Genomic DNA, 19,573 nt, shown 5'->3' with positions numbered 1-19,573 from the left:
CCATTAAAACTACGCTAAAAAAAATTCCATTCCGAAGACCGACAAATTCTGAATTACGAAAAGTGTCTGGTCCCAAGGCTTTCGGATAAAAGGTTGTGCACCTGTATATTAAATGTGTATATGTGGGGGGGGGAGGGGGAAACTGTTTAAAATCTCTTCCCTGTCCGGGAGACCCGACCTTTTCCCTGTCGGGTCTCCGTTGTCGTTGGGGCCTAGCACCGTGGAGCGGCCTCCAACCTGAACGACCCGGGGGCTCGGGAGACTGCGGAGCTGCGGACTACTCACCATCGTGGGGCTGGCCGGCCTCGGAGCGTGGGGAACGATGGTGACTCGCTGCTGCGACTCGACTCCTGGGGCTCGGAGGCTCCAGAAACGCAGCCGCAGGTCTGGTGGACTGGGACATCGGGAGCTCGCGGGTCCACGGGGAGAGACCGCTTCCCGGAGCTCTCGCAACGCGACTTCTCCAGCCCGTGTCGCGGGGTTGGAACGACCCGGAGCGGGGACGTACATCGCCCGGCGCGGCTTCATGGCCGTGGGACATTCCAGCGCCCGCGGGGGCTCCAACATTGTGACTTTTAGACCGGGAGCGGGGCCGTAAATCGCCCAGCACGGCCTAAAATGGCCGTGGGACTTAGCATCGCCCGCCTGGGGCTTGGACATCGGGAGAGAAATGGAGAACAGGGGAGAGAAAAGACTTTGCCTTCCATCACAGTGGGTTCACTGTGATGGATGTTTGTGTGAATTAAATTGTGTGTATGTCTGTAGGAAATTGTCTTTGTTTGTATGGCTGTGGAAACGGAATTTCGTTTGAGCCTCACTGAGGCTCAAATGACAATAAATGGTATTGTATTGTATTGTAGATCATGAAAATAAAATAAGTTTTGCGATTATCATTTTCATGATTAGCATTTTGTTAAGACAGCAACTAACTTTGTGCACCTTTGTACAATTTTTATTTATATATTAGACGATCTTAATTAATTGCAGTCTGGTTAATTTGATTCAACAAAACATATGTATGTTTCTTCTGCAGGCTTTACATAACACTGGACTGTTAGCTTGCTATGCAGCAATTGATCCAAGGGTGAAATATATTGGCTATACGATGAAGGTTTTCGCCAAGGTAACTGCTTTTATGCATATTGGACATTTAACATTTGTGGGTATTTTTAGAGATGGAACATTGAAGTGTATGTCATGTGACATATTTGCATTGAAAACAAAATTCGTCATTCCGTTGAATGATATTCCATGCACATATTTAAGGTCCAGTGCAAAAAATAATAGCATGATTTATCAAATCCAAACATGCGTATCAGTCTTAAGGTTGAAGCCTTTATTTGTCTTCTGCGTGCAGGAGGAGGGTCAGAGGCTGGGTAACCTCAGAGATTACTAATTTAAGGGAATATGGTCAAGAATCAAGAGAGTTTAATTGTCATATGTTTAAAAAATAAACAACAATGAAATTCTTTCTGTCAGCAGCATAACAGGTCTGTTAGTACGGTGCAGGCTCGAAGGGCCAAATGGCCACCCCTTGCACTTATTTTCTATGTTTACTTGCAGATAATACAATAAACAAATGAAAGTTCAATAAATTAAAAATAAACTATATTAGTGTAAACAAAAGCCCAAAGTTCCTCGTGAAACCAAGACAGTTTTTAGTTTAGTTCCTGTTTGTAGTGTTCAAGAGCCTGATGGTTGTGGTCAAGAAGCTGTTCTTGAACCTGAAGGTCATAGTTTTCTAAACTATACTCATTATACAGTATGGATATAGAGTGAGTAGAGCTGGGGACTGAGCAGACAGCCTTGAGGTTTTCTACTCTTATACCTTCTTCCCAATGTAGGAGATAAATGAGTTTGGTCAGGGTGATGAGGGTCCTTGATGATGCTAGCTGCCTTTTTGTGGCAGTGCCTCAATGGTACTCCTTCAATGGTGGAGGGGTCAGTACCCATGTTGGACCAGGCAGGTACCCCCCAAGGTAAAGGGGTGGAAATCGCTATCAAAACGTGGGGGACACAATTTCTTGGAGGGCATGCGCGCGCGCACTCTCTCTCACACACACACACGCACGGCTTTGGAGGCTTCGGCCATGGGTCCTGTGGACGGTAACATCGGGAGCTGACCTGGTTGGTGACCCACTCCGAACTCCAGAAACAGCAGCTTCGTCCACCCCGAATCGTGGGGCTTGAATCGGCCCGTTTGCGGGGCCTTTCATCGCCCGGCGCGCCTTAAAATCAGCCGGCGGGGGGCTTCAATATCGGGAGCCTCGATCGCCTCGATGCAGCAGATTGATTTTAAGCCGCGCCGGGCGATGAAAGGCCCTGCAAACTGGCCGATTCGGCCCTTCGAAACCGTCTGATATCCGCTTGAATCTTTCAAAAGCTACAGTGATAAAAAACTTAAACAAATAAATCCGAAGCAAATAAAGGCAAACAGTAGAACCGGCCTTGGAGGGGAGAGAGAGAGATGGGAAAAACATACTAAATAGCCTGAGTGACCTGAATGAGGGATTTACCTGCAAGCCAGCCAGGAAACCCGTTCGACCGGATTCCTGAGTGACCTAACCCGTTTAAATCCGATACCCGTTTAAATCTTTCCCATCCACCAATAATACATCCAATTAGTTCAAATGGTAATTGTACCAGCATCAGACAGCTTTGGAAGATCAAAACACAATTGGTGACACATCGTGTTAATACCGTGTTAATAGAGACATTTCACAAGCGCTTAACAGTGACACCCCCACTGTCTCACGGAAAGCGGAGATTTTAATAGTTTTTTTTCACCGAATTTCAAAATCTGGAGTATAAAACATGGGGGGCATTGTCCCCCACCTCTCAAAACATGGAGGGAATGTGCCCCCTCCTTTGTTCTCCTCCCGCCCCCCTCTTCATGGTGTCACCACCTCGCTGAGTCCTACATTGTTCATTGTTTTTCTCCCCCTCCCCCACGCCGGGTCCTCCATTGTTCTCCCCCTCCCCCCATGGTGGGTCCTCTATTGTTTCTTCTCCTGGCAGCGGTGTCCTGACAACCACAAGGGTCGTTCGTCAGGTGGAAGATACAATAGTGATATTTAAGAGGTTTTTAGACAGGCATGTGCATGTGCAGGGAATGAAGGGATCTGGGTCATGTGAATGCAGACGGGATTAATTTGACATCATGGTCGGAACATATGTGGGCCAAAGGGCCACTGTACTGTTCTATGTTTTATATATACTAGAATTTGTTTTCATTTTTAACAGGTGTGCGATATCGGTGACGCATCCAGAGGCAGCCTTTCATCATATGCATATACTTTAATGGCAATTTACTTCCTACAGCAAAGGAAGCCACCAGTAATTCCCGTCCTTCAAGAGGTATGCAAAAATGAATTTACTTTAGTTCTGAAAGGAGCAGATTCTGGTTTAGTTTTTTCACTGTATGCAGGATACATTTATTTTTAGCAAAGTGTCGATGGTGATTTATTGTGTGGATATATGTTCAATTTTAGAAACATTACAACATAGCTGAATTATGTCGGTAGCATGAAATTAGTTCAATAATATACACAGATTATGCTGGAAAGACAGATTAGGCAGTTGACAGGGAATTATGTAGGAATGAACTGCAGATGCTGGTTTAAATCGAAGGTAGACACAAAATGCTGGAGTAACTTAGCAGGACAAGCAGCATCTCTGGGGAGAAGGAATTGGTGACGTTTTGGGTCGAGACCCTTCAGAGACCCATTTTATGACAGGGAATAACCTTTGGTTATAATACACAGAAGTTGAATGCAGCTAGTTTTAAGCAGGGACAGAGACCCGAAAAAAGGAGGCAGCAGAAAAAGAATTGTGATACAGTAGATTGCAGGGGAGGAAACATAACAAAGGAAATGATGTGGAAAGGATGGTAATACGTGGCAGGACAGGCAGCATTGTGGAGAGAAAAGATAACATTTCAGATCATTGTTCCATATCAAACTGCAAAAATAAGTGTGTTTTAAGTTGAAAAGACTGGGGGAGCTGGTGAGAACAGAGAGAATGTCTGCATACGATGGAGATCAAGAGTGCCCAAATCACATATTTGGTCTCGGTGCTGCTTTGTTATCAACAAAATTAATTATAGAGGGAAAATAAATAAAATAATACATGAGATGCAGGAAACAGTTGTTGGAAATGTCTTTGGAGAAAGCTGAAAACACAGAGCAGATCAGGCAGTATTAGTGGAGGGAGGAAAACTGAATGTTACAGGTAGGACAACCTTGCATTAGAACTGGTCAGTTCTGACAGGCAGGCAAGGCTAATATTCTGAAAACATTTATTTCAATGTTGTGTTCTTTGGACAGCTGTGTGCCTAGACAGCAGATGAGATGCTGTTTTTAATTTCCTCGTTGGGGTGGGCTTTTTTGGAACAATATACGAGATTAAAATCTAAGATCAAAGTGGGATAGGAAATTGGACAGGTTACTGGTAGCTCAGGGTAATGTTTGCTGACTGAATGCAAATGTCTGTGTATGGTTCCTTTGGTGTAGGGACCACATTGTGGTGCCCAATGTGTTATTCTAAATTGGAAGGTGACATGTGAGGAATAGCAGCTGTGTCCACAGAACAGGACCATGGAATCTTTAACTGAAATTGACAGGAAGTTGTTTCTCCCAGGTTGATTTGGAAGAGTCCAATCGGCTTGGGGCAGAAGATGTCAGTAAGAGGATTGAGGTGACTGAAGGATCCAGGGCACCTCACAAACTAGTCTATTTTGCAAGGTCTGTGTTTGGCCTCCCCAATTTAGAGGGCAAAAGTGAAGCAACAAATTCAAGTAAAGTAAATTGCAGTTTCATCTATAAATAGTGTTTGGATCTAGTATCTCCTGGGTTTGCATGGGAAGGTATTTTGAGGTAATTGGAGCAGGGACATAAGCTATCATGGTTCTGGGAAGGAGAGGAAGGAATGAGATTAGAAATATACAAGATGCAACTGATGCTGTCCATGGTAAATGAGAATCTTTCAGTGGGGGCAAAGTTAAGACGTGAAAAGCATTGATTTGGAAGGTGGCATTATCCGACTAGATATGACAGAGACAGTGAAACTAAGAGAATGGAATTGAGTCCTGGGGAAAGCTGGTGGATAGAAATGTAACAAAGGTAAATATGACTCAGCCAGTTTAAAGGTAAATATTGATTAACAACCCGATCCAGAATCAGAAATAATTAAGTGAAAGGAGGAATCAGAAATGGACCATTTGAAAAGGGAACATTAGAAACAAAGTTAATTAAAAAAAAATTCCAACTGAGACAAAAAGGAAACGCTCTGTTAGTCTTCACCATACCTGATATTAAATGAGAGGCAAATTTTGTAAATGATTGAAACAAAGGATAAAAGTGCCTATATGGATGCTGTCTGTGATGTTTACATGTTCTCCCTGAGATCTTGTAGATTTCCACAGGACGCTTTGGTTTCTTCTGATACCCCAAAGATGACGACGTAAATTAGTTGCTGTAAATTAACCCTTAATCTTGGCTAAATGATAAAGGAATCAAAGGGATGTTGATGGGCCTATGTGAAAGAATAGATGCCAAGATAGAGGAAATTGAGGGGTGGTGAATGGGTGCTGGGATTACCCTGCAGGTAGCTGACATGGACTCAATGGTCAAAATGAGTAGAAAGGAATGTGCACGATTTGTATTTCTGAAATGATGTAAGATGAGCATCAGAGTTGCTGCTCATAAAATGATATGCTTAATGTAGGAACAAAATCCTTGTTGGGAAACTAATTTATTTTGTAGAATTATCACAACTCAACATTTCACTAATTTTCAGATGCATCAAGGGACAAAAAGGCCAGAACACTTGATCGATGGTTGGAATGTGTATTATTTTGATAAACTGGATGAACTGGTGAGTCGCTTTAAACAGTTGAGTTATTTTTACAGACTACTTTCAGTTATTCTCATTGGTCAATGTTTTTGTGAGATCTGTGAGATCTGAAGTTTTTGTCTGGTGTGGCTTGTTGTAAAGCTTTTGTTCCAAAAAGCTATTTGATGGCTGAAATTAATGCAGTCCTTCTAAACTTCACAAATGTAGAAAAATAAATGGCCTGACTATGGAAAGAATAAAGAGTCCCTTGGAGAGTTATGGCTGGGGCTTCTCAGGTTCTACACAGAGGAGTTTGACTTCAAAGAACATGTGATTAGCATCAGGCGAAAGGCTCTACTCACAACCTTTAAGAAGCAATGGACATCTAAATATATTGTTATTGAAGGTAAGACTCACAAGTATGATTAATTGTTGCTTTAAGCAGTTCCAGCGAGGATTTTAATTATGTTGTTGGTCAGTGCTCTGATTGAAGACTGTTCATTTAGAAGTAGGCACTCTGGGAAAAAGTAACAGATAGTAATTTATTTTCAAGTAGCACTAAAGTAAGGTAAAAGCTGGACTGTAATTCCGTAGCTGTTAATATATGTGATTCATCCACATGGAAAATAATACCTTTTTGGAGGCATCATAGCAAATTGCACCTTAATTGCATCTTTCCAATAGCTGGTTGACCAAAACTGAACACAATACTCCAAATTCTATTTAATCTCATCTGCCAGAACTATGTATGTATTGCCACCTTTTTGCCCTTGATTTCCTTTTTGTACATGCCAACCTTCACATGGTCCACCCTGTTTCGACTAATGCAATCAACCCGACGATCACAAACAAATAAATGTAGTGTTTTGGCGCCAGTTTTGACCATGCCACTAGTAACTCTTAACCCAAATGGCTCTTCCCAGGGCCAAAACTCCCGCAGCATCGGGAAATCTCTACGCATCTACCAGCTAAATGTGGAAGGAATGTCCAGGGCAAAGAATGAATACATCTCAAGATCTGCTAAGGACCTTAATGCTGATGTCCTCCTCCTACAAGAGACTCACATCGCTGATACCTCATGTACTTCCAAGCTCTGTATCTATGGCTTCAAGCTTGTTGCTGTTGTATGCCACAAAAAGTACAGCATTGCTATTTACTTGAGTTGTGACCTACATCAGGGGTTGGCAATCTACGGCCCCTGGGCCGAATGCGGCAGCGTAACCCGAAATCATCCAGCCCACAAGCATTTTTTCCCCCCGTAATTATCCAGCATCACCAGCACCTGGCCGTGGAGCCCAGGCCCGGTGATGCAAGGACGCAAGGAGGCCTGCACTGGCGGCCGCAAGGATGATCCAGCTCATTACTGACCCATCTCCCTCTTGTGCACATCCTACAAGCTGTTTGAGTGCCTCCTGTTTGCCAGGATTTCTCCATTGGTAGAACCTGTTCTGCCCAGAGTGAGCACAGGTACAGGGAGATAGGGGATAGACAATAGACAATAGGTGCAGGAGTAGGCCAGTTGGCCCTTCGAGCCAGCACCGCCATTCAATGTGATCATGGCCGATCATCCCCAATCAGTACCCCGTTCCTGCCTTCTCCCCTTATGCCCTGACTCCGCTATTTTTAAGAGCCCTATCTAGCTCTCTCTTGAAAGCATCCAGAGAACCTGCCTCCACCACCCTCTGAGGCAGAGAATTCCACAAACTCACCACTCTCTGTGAGAAAAAGTGTTTCCTCGTCTCTATTCTAAATGGCTTAAATTCTTAAACTGTGGCCTCTGGTTCTGGACTTCCCCAACATCGGGAACATGTTTCCTGCCTCTAACGTGTCCAAACCCTTAACAATCTTATATGTTTCAATAAGATATCCTCTCATCCTTCTAAACTCCAGAGTGTACAAGCCCAGCTGCTCCATTCTCTCAGCATATGACAGTCCCGCCTTCCCGGGAATTAACATTGTAAACCTACATTGCACACTCAATAGCAAGAATGTCCTTCCTCAAATTAGGGGACCAAAACTGCACACAATACTCCAGGTGTGGTCTCACTAGGGCTCTGTACAACTGCAGAAGGACCTCTTTGCTCCTATATTTGATTCCTCTTGTTATAAAGACCAACATGCAATTTGCTTTCTTCACTGCCTGCTGTACCTGCATGCTTACTTTCATAGACTGATGTACAAGGACCCCCAGATCCTGTTGTACTCCCCCTTTTCCCAATTTGGCGCCATTTAGATAGTAATCTGCCTTCCTGTTTTTGCTACCAAAGTGGATAACCTCACATTTATCCGCATTAAACTTCATCTGCCATGCATCTGCCCACTCCCCCAACCTGTCCAAGTCACCCTGCATTCTCATAGCATCCTCCTCACAGTTCACACTGCCACCCAGCTTTGTGTCATCTGCAAATTTGCTAATGTTGTTTTGAATCCCTTCATGTAAATCATTGATGTATATTGAAAATAGCTGCGGTCCCAGCACCGAGCCTTGATTGAGTTTGATGAAAGGAAATTCTAGAGATGCTTAACTTGTCACACAGCACTTGTGCAGAGAAAGTGGGAAATAATTTGTTTCTCTATGTTTTTTTTTAATCCTTTATTTGTCATTCAGACCTTTCGGTCTGAACGAAATGCTGTTGCCTGCAGCCATACATGTAATAATAACAAAACACAATAAACACAAATTAACATCCACCACAGTGAGTTCACCAAACACCTCCTCACTGTGATCGAGGCAAAAGTCTTAGAGTTACTGTCTCTTCCCTCCTCTTCTCCCTCTGCGCCGAGGCGATACCCCACCGGGCGATGGTAAGTCAGTCCGCGGTTCAAGCTCCGCGGCCCGGGGGGTGGTCAAAGCTGCCCGCAGCTGTTGCAACGGGTGCTCCGGAAAACAGGCACCAGCCTGTGACCTGCGAGCTCCCGACATTGTCCTCCACCGGCCCGCGGCCGAGCCCAGGATCCAGGTCGCCGCAGCCTCAGCCGCCGTAGCACCGTCTCCGCTCCGCACCGGGCCGCCCACAAGGCAGCGTCTCAGCCCCGCACCGGGCTGCCCCCACGGAAGCACCTTCCAGCCGGGAGCCGGTCCGCCCACACGGCAGCGTCTCAGCCCCGCACCAGGCTGCTCACACGGGAGCGCCTTCCAGCCAGTAGCCGTGCCGGCCGCACGGGAGTGTCTCAGCTCCGCACCGTCCGCCCTCACCGGAGCGCCGAGTCGTGCCGCTACCCGGACGTCGCCACAGCTCGAAGACGGCCAGCCTCGCGTTGGTGAGTCCTGGCTGGCTCTACCTCCGGACCCTCGAGGTCGGTCGCAGGTTGGAGGCCGCCAGCTCCGCCATTAGGCCTCAGCGCAGACGGGGGAAGAGAAGGGGAATACGACAAAAAGTCGCATTCCCCCGAAGGGAGAGACAGAAAGCTCTGTTTCACCCTCCCCCCACACACATAACACCACCTAATAACCAAAAAATGTACTAAACTAGACAAAAAAAAACAACATAAAAAGTAAAAACAGACAGACTGCAGGCGAGCCGCAGCTGTATCACAGCGCCGCCACTTCCGGAATATGTGTTTGCAGATACTGTCTAACTTGCTAAGTAAATTCAACATTTTTGTTAGCATCTCCATTTCCTTTTAATTTAAGGATGCTCCTGACATGCACATTGGGGCCTTTATAGTGTATTAAAAGTGCCATGTATTGTTGGTTCTGAGACTAGTTGCATGTCCTTCATTTGCTCCTTTTTTAATTCTACTATTCCATGTTTTTTATCTTCTCACAATTTACTTGAATAGTTCGTGAGGATGTAATTACTGATTTTTTATTTTTTTTTAATCGATAGTTTGTTTTAAGTCATTTTCTTGAAGTGTAAATCATAGATTTTGTTTGAAATAGATCCATTTGACCTCAACCATAACCTTGGAGCTGGGCTGTCTCGAAAGAGTAAGTTTCGTTTAAACTTTTATCCAACAATTTTTTACTATTAGTGACATGGTTCTGGTTGAAAGTGAATTGTTCTGTTTTTTTCAGTGACAAATTTTATCATGAAAGCTTTCATCAATGGGAGAAAGGTTTTTGGAACACCGATTAAATGCATCCCAGTGCAATATCCCACAATTATGGTATGTTATGTATTTGTGTCTGCTAATTCATATACATACTTTATATTCTGAACCACTTCAGTTTTTGTTATTGAGTAGGCTAATTCCATATTTAGTGATCTTATTACAGGTAAGATAATAGTCTTGTATTTAAAAAAATAATAAATGGTTTTATTTTGGAAAAGGGAAGAAATTTCAAAAGCAATCTTATTTAATTTCAAAACATGATTGTATGAACGTTCATCTCCCAATCTTAGAAATCCTCTTCCAAACTTCCAGAATTTATCATTGGTACCATAAGAAATGCAAAGATTTATAAGCCGTTGAAAGCCATCATATGCATCCTTTTTTATTAATGTGCGTGAGGCACACCACTAGTCACAGGTCTCCAGTCTGAAAAACTATACTTCCTTCCATTAAGCCAATTCTCTATCCAGTCAGCTAGCTCTCCCTGGATCCCATGCGATCTTCCAGAGCAGCCTATCATGTGGTACTTTATCAGCTTGGGCACTCGTAATTTCGTCTCAAGCTTCCCACAGTGTCCTCAGATATATCTAGTCAGGGTGTCCTTGGATTTATCTGATCAGAAATCTGATAATATGCAAGGAAGATTTAAAAACAAACGGTAAGATGAGGAACTGCAATGAACATAAAAGATACAATTGAAACAGGAAGATAATAAGAAGCAACTTCAGAAATAGGGGAGCGGAAGCAGAGATCATGCTCAGAAGTACAATAGGTTTGAATTGAATCGATGTACAAATTTAATAATTGTCATAAAATTTCAAGCAGAAATGAGAGAAAGCATGCGATGTAATTGTGTAAATAAAGGAATCTTTCAAACCCTTGAATAAGTAAAATAGTGCCCTTCATAATATTTGGGAGAAAGACTCATCATTTATTTATTTGCCTCTGTACTCCACAATTTGAGATTTGTAATAGAAAAAAACCACGTGTAGTTAAAGTGCACGTTGTCAGATTTAATCAAAGGCCATTTTTATACATTTTGGTTTTGCCATTTAAAAATTACAGCTGTGTTTTTACATAGTCACCTCATTTCAGGGGACCATAATGTTTGGGACACAGGGCTTCCTTGGCGTTTGCAATTGCTCAGGTGTGTTTAATTGCCTCCTTAATTCAGGAATAAGAGAGCTCTCAGCACCTAGTCGTTCCTCCAGTCTTTCCATCACATTTGGAAACTTTTATTGCTGTTTATCAACATGAGGTCCAAAGTTGTGCCCATGAAAGTCAAAGAAGCCATTATGAGACTGAAAAACAAGAATAAAACTGTTGGAGACATCAGCCAAACCTTAGGTTTCCCAAAATCAACTATTTGGAACATCATTAAGAAGAAAGAGAGCACTGGTGAGCTTACTAATTGCAAAGGGACTGGCAGGCCAAGGAAGACCTACACAGCTGATGACAGAAGAATTCTCTCTATAATAAAGAAAAATCCCCAAACACCTGCCCGACAGATCAGAAACACTCTTCAGGAGTCAGGTGTGGATTTGTCAATGACCACTGTCCGCAGAAGACTTCATGAAAAGAAATACAGAAGCTACACTGCAAGATGCAAATCACTGGTTAGCCGCAAAAATAGGATGGCCAGGTTACAGTTTTCCAAGAAGTACTTAAAAGAGAAACCAGAGTTCTGGAAAAAGGTCTTGTGGACAGATGGGACGAAGATTAACTTACGATTGCAAGTGATGGCAAGAGCAAAGTATGGAGGAGATCGACCTAAGATCCAAAGGATCTGCCTTCACTAAGGAGGACACAAACAATCATCCTGATACACTAGTAGCCAGAGAATCTGGGGTGACGGAGGAACTGAAGGAAATCCATATTAGGCAGGAAATGGTGCTTGGTAGACTGAAGGCTGATAAATCCCCAGGGCCTGATGGTCTGCATCCCAGACTACTTAAGGAAGTGGCTCTAGAAATCATGGACGCATCTGTGATAATTTTCCAATGTTCTATAGATTCAGGATCAGTTCCTGTGGATTGGAGGGTAGCTAATGTTATCCCATTTTTTAAGAAAGGCTGGAGAGAGAAAACGGAATTATAGGCCAGTTAGCCTGACGTCGGTGGTGGGGAAGATGCTGGAGTCAATTATAAAAGATGAAATAGCGGCACATTTGGAAAGCAATAACAGGATCTGTCCGAGTCAGCATGGATTTACGAAGGGGAAATCATGCTTGACCAATCTTCTGTAATTTTTTGAGGATGTAACTAGAACAATGGACAAGGGAGAGCCAGTGGATGTCGTGTACCTGGACTTTCAGAAAGCATTAGATAAGGTCCCACATAGGAGATTAGTGGGCAAAATGAGGGCACATGGCATTGGGAGTAGAGTGCTGACACGGATAGAAAATTGGTTGGCAGACAGGAAACAGAGTAGGGATTAACAGAATGGCAGGTAGTGACTAGTGGGGTACCGCATGGCTCGGTGCTAGGACCACAGCTATTTACAATATACATCAATGATTTAGATGAAGGGATTCAAAATAACATTAGTAAATTTGCAGATGACAGAAAGCTGGGTGGCAGTGTGAACTGTGTGGAGGATGCTATGAGAATGCAGGGTGACCTGGACAGGTTGGGTGAGTGGGCAGATGCAGTTTAATGTGGATAAATGTGAGGTTATCCACTTTGGTAGCAAAAACAGGAAGGCAGATTACTATCTAAATGGTGTCAAGTTGGGAAAAGGGGAAATACAACGGGATCTGGGGGTCCTTGTTCATCAGCCAATGAAAGTAAGCATGCAGGTACAGTAGGCAGTGAAGAAAGCGAATGGCATGTTTGTCTTTATAACAAGAGTAGTTGAGTATAGGAGCAAAGAGGTCCTTCTGCAGTTGTATAGGGCCCTAGTTAGACCACACCTGGAGTATTGTGTGCAGTTTTCGTCCCCTAATTTGAGGAAGGACATTCTTGCTATTGAGGGCGTGCAGCATAGGTTTATAAGGTTAATTCCCGGGATGGTGGGACTGTCATATGCTGAGAGAATGGAGCGGCTGGGCTTGTATACTCTGAAGAGTATGGAGAGAAGGCAGGTACGGGATACTGAGTTGGATGATCAGCCATGATCATATTGAATGGCCGTGCAGGCTCGAAGGGCCGAATGGCCTACTCCTGCACCTATTTTCTATCTGAGTTTAGAAGGATGAGAGGGAATTTTATTGAAACATATAAGATAATTAAGGGTTTGGACACGCTAGAGGCAGGAAACATGTTCCCGATGTTGGGGAGTCCAGAACCAGGGGCCACAGTTTAAGAATAATGGGTAAGCCATTTAGAACGGAGACGAGGAAACACTTTTTCCTCACAGAGAGTTGTGAGTCTGTGGAATTCTCTGCCTCAGGTGGGGGCCGGTTCTCTGGATTCGTTCATGAGAGAGCTAGATAGGACTCTTAAAGATAGAGTCAGGGGATATGGGGAGAAGGCAGGAACGGGGGGGGGGGGGGGGGGGGGGGGGGGTACTGATTGGGGATAATCAGCCATGATCACATTGAATGGCGGTGCTCGCTCGAAGGGCCGAATGGCCTACTCCTGCACCTATTGTCTATTGTATCCTTTCCTGGTAAAGAGTTAGAAGTGTTCTCAAATATTAGAGGTCTGTTTAAGTTTTCAACAGATCTTAGCATTATAAAAAATTGGGAATTATTTTTTTTAACAACGAAGAGCCTATCTGATATTCAGGAAAGTATTTGACATTTTCAGTTCAGTTCAATTTATAAGGAGTTTCATTTTCTTTTTCACCAAAAATATTATTTCTTAAAAATACTGCCAGTTTTGCAGATGATGTGATTGTCAGTATGTATAACTCACTTCTTTTCTTTTAATTGAAGGAGTATTTCTTTGATCCAGAAATTCTGACTGAGGGCAAGGGAGCTCCAAATGACAGATGCTGTAGAATTTGTGGTAAAATCGGACATTTTATGAAAGATTGTCCAATGCGGAGAGGGTAAGAGATAAACAATTTGTGTTGCTTTCTGTGGAGTTGATAAATGTACCAATTTGCAGTGGAGTTTTTTTCAGAATCCCAATTCGTGTTTTATTAACTATTTTTAAAATATATGTTAGAATGAGTGGCAGTCTATACAAATAAATGATTTGTCTGAAATATTTTTTTTTTTTTCATTTTAGGGAAAATATATAATGCTTGTCAACATATCGAGCTTCTGCAACTATTTTCTAGAAGAATTAATATATATAACAAATTTTTCTGTTTAAAGATATTTAATGTTTCTCTTCACTTTTTATGGTGATTATTTGCAAACATTTCAGTTAGCAACAACAAAGAGAAATTGATCGAAACTAATTTAAAAAATATCATTCCCCACATGTGGACAAGTACAAGTTTCATGACCTCTGATTGTTCTGAGTAGGCATAAATGGTTATTTACTTTAATCAGTCTGAAGGATTTCGGCCCGAAACGTTGCCTATTTCCTTCGCTCCATAGATGCTGCCTCACCCGCTGAGTTTCTCCAGCACTTTTGTCTACCTTCGATTTTCCATCATCTGCAGTTCCTTCTTAAACATTTACTTGAACAAGTTGTGTTGTAATGAATGGAATGATTTGTTAGGCCTCCGTTCTGGACAATTAAGAGTTAAATACATTATTGATGAATTGGAAGTGAACATTGAATGTTGCAGATATATCATGTTTTTTTCACTCAAATCCCAAAAGTTTTTTTCAAAATCCAAAAATGTCTTGTTCATTTTTTACTGATGCCTGCTTATTCTTTCCAGAATATCTTTTGAACTGAATTCAAATCTACTATGTCGAACTTGAATTTGTGTTTCCTGGATTAATCCAGGCCTCAACTTCTAGTACAGGAAACATAAAAAAACTATTCACCCATTTCCTATGTTAACTGTGACCGTTCTGATTCCCTGTCTCTATTCACGACTAAAAGTCCTGTTCCAAGCATCCTCAATAATGCCACAGATATAACGGCATAGAAATAAACCCAGTACCGACTCTGCCGACCATCAAGAAGCTATTTACATGAATCCACTAATTTTACTTTATCTCACATTCCCATCAACAACAACAAAGAGAAACTGATTGAAACTTTTTTTTTAATTCATTCCCCACATGTGGACAAGAACAAGATTCATGACCTCTATTGTTTTGAGGGGCCTTAAATTGTTCTTTATCAACATCCTCTATATACTCCCGTTCGCCTACATGCCAGGGACAATTTAAAGTGGCCAGTTAACCTATTGACCTGCACGTCTTTAGTCCATGGGAGGAACTCCTTGCAATCACAGGGAGAAAGTGCAAACTCCACACGCATAACATCGGTGGTCGGTATTGAACCCAGGATGCTAGAGCTGCAACTCTATTAGCTCTACCACCCAGATATTGTTTAGATATATTCCATATCTGTGACATCCTTTAAAAATCGGATACAAAACCGAGCCTTATTTAAGCTGCAGCCCAACCAGTGATTTTGCACTCAGTGAGCGTTACAAGTGCAAGAGAAAATCTGAATCTAAAATAGTGAAAGACCACGAGAATCTGGGGGCTCGAGTACACGAATCACAGAAATCCCTTGCGCAGACAAATAATGCCATAACAACAGCACTAGAAGGATAGAATTGAAATATGGAGAGGTTGTATATGTTGAATCTTGAAGAGACCATATTTAAAGTGCTTAGATAAAGTCAGCCATATTACCAACAGGATCTAAAGGTACAAGATAGGAAGTCATTGAAGAGAAGCTATCTAAATGTCATACTTATGAAGAAGGATAAATAGCTTGGATCTTTTCTGAATACAGTAGACTTTTCCTTGTTGTATTGGAGGAAGTTAAATCAACCATTTCCAATTTTTTGTACTGCAGCTCTGCAAGTTTCTTCTTTTGAGTATTCATTTGAAAATGTTTTTTCTGTGTGCATCCACCATCATTTCAAATATTTGTTTTAGGGGGAAACTAATCTTTTCTCTTAGCTCATTCATTTGCTGTTAGCTAAATGTGTTATTCTCTGGTTACTGAACTTTTCATCAGTAGGAATGTGTAGGAAGGAACTGTAGATGCTGGTTTAAACCAATAACAGACACAAAAAGCTGGAGTAACTCAGCGGGACAGGCAGCATCTCTGGAGAGAAGGAATGGGTGACGTTTCGGGTCGAGACCCTTCGTCAGACATTTTGTGTCTTTTCATCAGTAGGAACTGTTTTGCTCCTTATTAGAACCCCTTATAATCTGGTTTATGTTAGTAGTTGTTAATCTTTGCATTGCTCGAAGATAAAAGACTGGCTTACCACCGATTCTGTAAAAATATCATGCTTGCATTTGAAAGGATTCAATTGCCAAAAATAATTGTTTCCTTATGTTTTTTAATATTAGCAACAAAGCAAGGCAGCGACATAATATCGATGATTTTCAAACTCATTTATTACTTGATGGCAAATATGAAAAATACTTGGAAAAGGGAAGAAGGATTATTGAGATAGATTCTTCAAAAAAGGAAGTGCCGAAGCCACAACGGCAAGGTTTAAAAGATGCTCCAGTACTAGAAGGAGAGTCATATCCAGAGGTTCGAACACCGAGGAAGTCAAAGGACGATAGAGCAGCAAATGAAATGCTCAGGGACAGAACTCCCAGGCAGTATCCTGAACAAAGGAAGAAGCAAGACGAGAGAGATAAACGTTGCTTTATCTGCGGGAAGGAAGGCCACATCAAAAAAGAATGTCCTCGATACAAAGGTGCAGTGTGATATTAAGGTTGATTTTTAGCTGTTATTATTTGATATTAATTCAAATTGCTTTCTTTGCATTGCGGTTGTGTAATAAGGGCTAATTGACCAGCATGTTAACACGCTAACCGTACTTTCTCTTGGTACTAACTCATCTGTTAGATGAGTTAGTACCAAGTCATGGTTATTTACTCGCCTGAATGATATATGATTTAAGAAGGGAACTCAGTTCCTCCTGTTGCTCTTGTCCTTGGTGGGGGGTACACTGGTTTGTGAGATGGTGTGGAAGAAGCCATTAGTAAAGTTCATCTTGTACACATCAGCCATGCGTTAATGGTGGAAATAAATAATTAATGGGGGCTGATGGTTGGTGTCAAGTTTGATGGATATTGTTGGAGCTGTTTTCCTTCAGGCTAGTTTTCAATTACATTCCTGGTTTATAGCATTCGGACTGTGGAACTATTTTCAGGAGTCAGGAGATGAGTTATAGAGTTCTATAACACAGAAACATGCCCTTTGACCCAGGTTGTCCATGCCAACCAAGATATCGATCTGAGCTAATACCAATTGTCTGCGCTTAGCCCATACGCTCTAATGTTTTCTATCTATGTACCTGTACAAATGCCTTCGAAACATTGTATTTGTACTCAACGCTTATGGGGCCTTTTCACGGGGCGAGTTGACGCAAGATGTCACCAGAGTGAAGAGGTCGTGGTCCAGCACGAGTCTCGCACGATATAACGGGGGTAGATAAAGAGTTCCCACGGTACTCGGCATTTCTGTTATTTGTGCGAGTGACTTGTCCGTTTCCCGAGCTTTCCCGTTAAATCTTGAATGAACATCGTGAACTACACGTGACACAAATTATGTAACTTTTTTTTTTACACACTATATATATCCTCCCTTGGTTGAATTGGCTCATTTGGAGACATATTTTACTGTGTATGTGGGAGACACAGATGGACTGAGCACAGTACCTCGGTCTTACTGTGTGTGGGAGAGGGGGAGAAAGAGACGTACACTCACAGAGGCAGAGTCTCTCAGCCTGTGTAAGAGGGAGGGAGAGAGAGAGAGAGGCACACACAAGGTGGATGTGAAATCTCGCCTGCCTGTTTCAGTGACAGACACCCGCCGCCAGTAAATGAAGACACCCCCATCTGTCTCCCTCGACTCCTCCACCTTTCCCTCCCAACTCCAGTCCTGTCCCGACCCCCTGGGAAACTGAATAGAGCAACAATATAGATATAGAAACTGAAACAATATAGAAACTGAATAGCGCAACATGGCAAAAACATCTCTGACACGCTTTACCCCCTTTCTTTGAGATTTTCTGGGAGCCATCTCTGCAAGTGTTCCTGTTAAAAAGATTATCCAACAATGACAATTAGGTGGGACGTCCTCGAAGGACACATGTTCCCTTGTCGATATTTTTACTCACCTTCTGTCCCCTCTGTCCAGCTTCCGGGTTTACCGTTCGCAGGAGTTCCCACGCGCTATATCTCTAAAATCTGAAGTTAGGTAATGTCTAAAGGAACTGCAGACGCTGGTTAATGCTGGTTAATACGCACAGAAGGACACAAAATGTTGGTGTAACTCAGCAGGTAAGTCAGATCTGGGAAGAAAAACATAAAAAGCTGGAGTAAGTCAGCGGGTCAGGCAGCATCTCTGGAGAAAAAGAATAGGTGACGATTCGAATCGGAGCCCTTCTTCAGACAGCCTAATCGGAATTGAGTCTGAAGATGTGTCTCGTCCCGAAACATCAGCTTTTTTTCTCCAGAGATGCTGCTTGACTCGCTGAGTTACTCCAGCTTTTTGTGTCTGTCTTCGATTTAAACCAGCATGTGCAGTTCACTCCTTACACGGGTCTCTGTACAACATTGATTGGTAGCGTCCTGGACCCGAGGACTCCGACCTGTATCTCTCAAAGAAGTACATGTGAAAATTTTCTCACGGACCATAAAAATGCGTAACCTTTCAGTAAAGTCCCTTTTAAAGTCCCTTTTAAAGATTATAGTTATTTTCTTGAATCTCATTAACATAACTCATGAATAAGTTGATGTCCATATGCGGATGCAAATCTTTATTTTTATTTATTTTTTAAATTCAATCCCACAGAAGATAATTTTTACTCACCTTCTGTCCCCTCTGTCCAGCTTCCGGGTTCACCGTTCGCAGGAGTTCCCACGGTACCCGCAAGAGTTATTACGGATATCGCACTGGCCACTACGTTCATATAATGTTGCAATACTCAACCACAAGTGTACAAATCAATCTTGGAGAAATTCAAACTTTCTTGAATTTTCTCCCGAGTGACCAAGTTACACGATTACCTGCCGTTAGCGCTACGGTGGTCCACGAATGCCGTACTGTTACCGCACGAGGTTCCCACTATGTTAAACACCGGTTAACTCTTGCGTCAAGTCGCCCCGTGAAAAGGCCGCTTAAAGCTTTCTCTGGCAGCTCATTCCATACACTCACTACCCTCAGTATGAAAATATTGATCCTCGGGTCCCTTTTAAATCTTCCCCCTTTCACCACAAATCTGCCCCTCTAGTTTTAGACTCTCCTGCACTGGGAAAAAGACAATAGTCATTCCCTCATAGTTCAGTTCAGTCTATTGTTACGTGTACTGAGGTATAGTGAAAAGTTTTTGTTGCTTGCTAACCAGTCAGCGGAAAGACAATACATGATTACAATCAAGCCATTTAGTGTATGGATACGTGATAACCCTTCAACAACTTAAATTCCAGGGGAAAAGCCACAACCTATCCAGCCTCTCCTAACTCAAGGCCTCCAGTCCTGGTAACAACTGTGTGAATCTTTTCTGCACTGTTTCCAGCTTAATGTCATCGTTCCTATAGCTGGGTGACTAGAACTACCTACAATACTTCCAAATGTGGTCTCACCGACGACTTGTACAGTTGCAACATAACATCCCAACACCTGTT

The 19,573-nt window shown here is 42.6% G+C and overlaps 1 protein-coding gene across 2 annotated transcripts in view; it reads left to right on the top strand.

Moving 5' to 3' along the window:
- tut7 (terminal uridylyl transferase 7) overlaps nt 1–19,573 on the top strand; it is a 93,578-nt gene that overhangs the window by 63,082 nt on the left and 10,923 nt on the right. The window contains exons 19-26 of one of the 2 annotated variants that reach the window (XM_033017680.1): nt 1,034–1,123; nt 3,244–3,357; nt 5,797–5,874; nt 6,061–6,238; nt 9,716–9,763; nt 9,851–9,942; nt 13,766–13,881; nt 16,277–16,635. In XM_033017680.1, coding sequence (XP_032873571.1) covers nt 1,034–1,123; nt 3,244–3,357; nt 5,797–5,874; nt 6,061–6,238; nt 9,716–9,763; nt 9,851–9,942; nt 13,766–13,881; nt 16,277–16,635 — 1,075 coding nt within the window. The remainder of the gene's footprint in view (nt 1–1,033; nt 1,124–3,243; nt 3,358–5,796; nt 5,875–6,060; nt 6,239–9,715; nt 9,764–9,850; nt 9,943–13,765; nt 13,882–16,276; nt 16,636–19,573) is intronic. The other variant, XM_033017681.1, reaches the window with a different exon arrangement.

Source organism: Amblyraja radiata, chromosome 3 (assembly GCF_010909765.2).
Source record: "Amblyraja radiata isolate CabotCenter1 chromosome 3, sAmbRad1.1.pri, whole genome shotgun sequence".
In the NCBI taxonomy this organism is placed as follows: domain Eukaryota; kingdom Metazoa; phylum Chordata; class Chondrichthyes; order Rajiformes; family Rajidae; genus Amblyraja; species Amblyraja radiata.
This window is presented reverse-complemented; position numbering and strand designations above follow the sequence as displayed.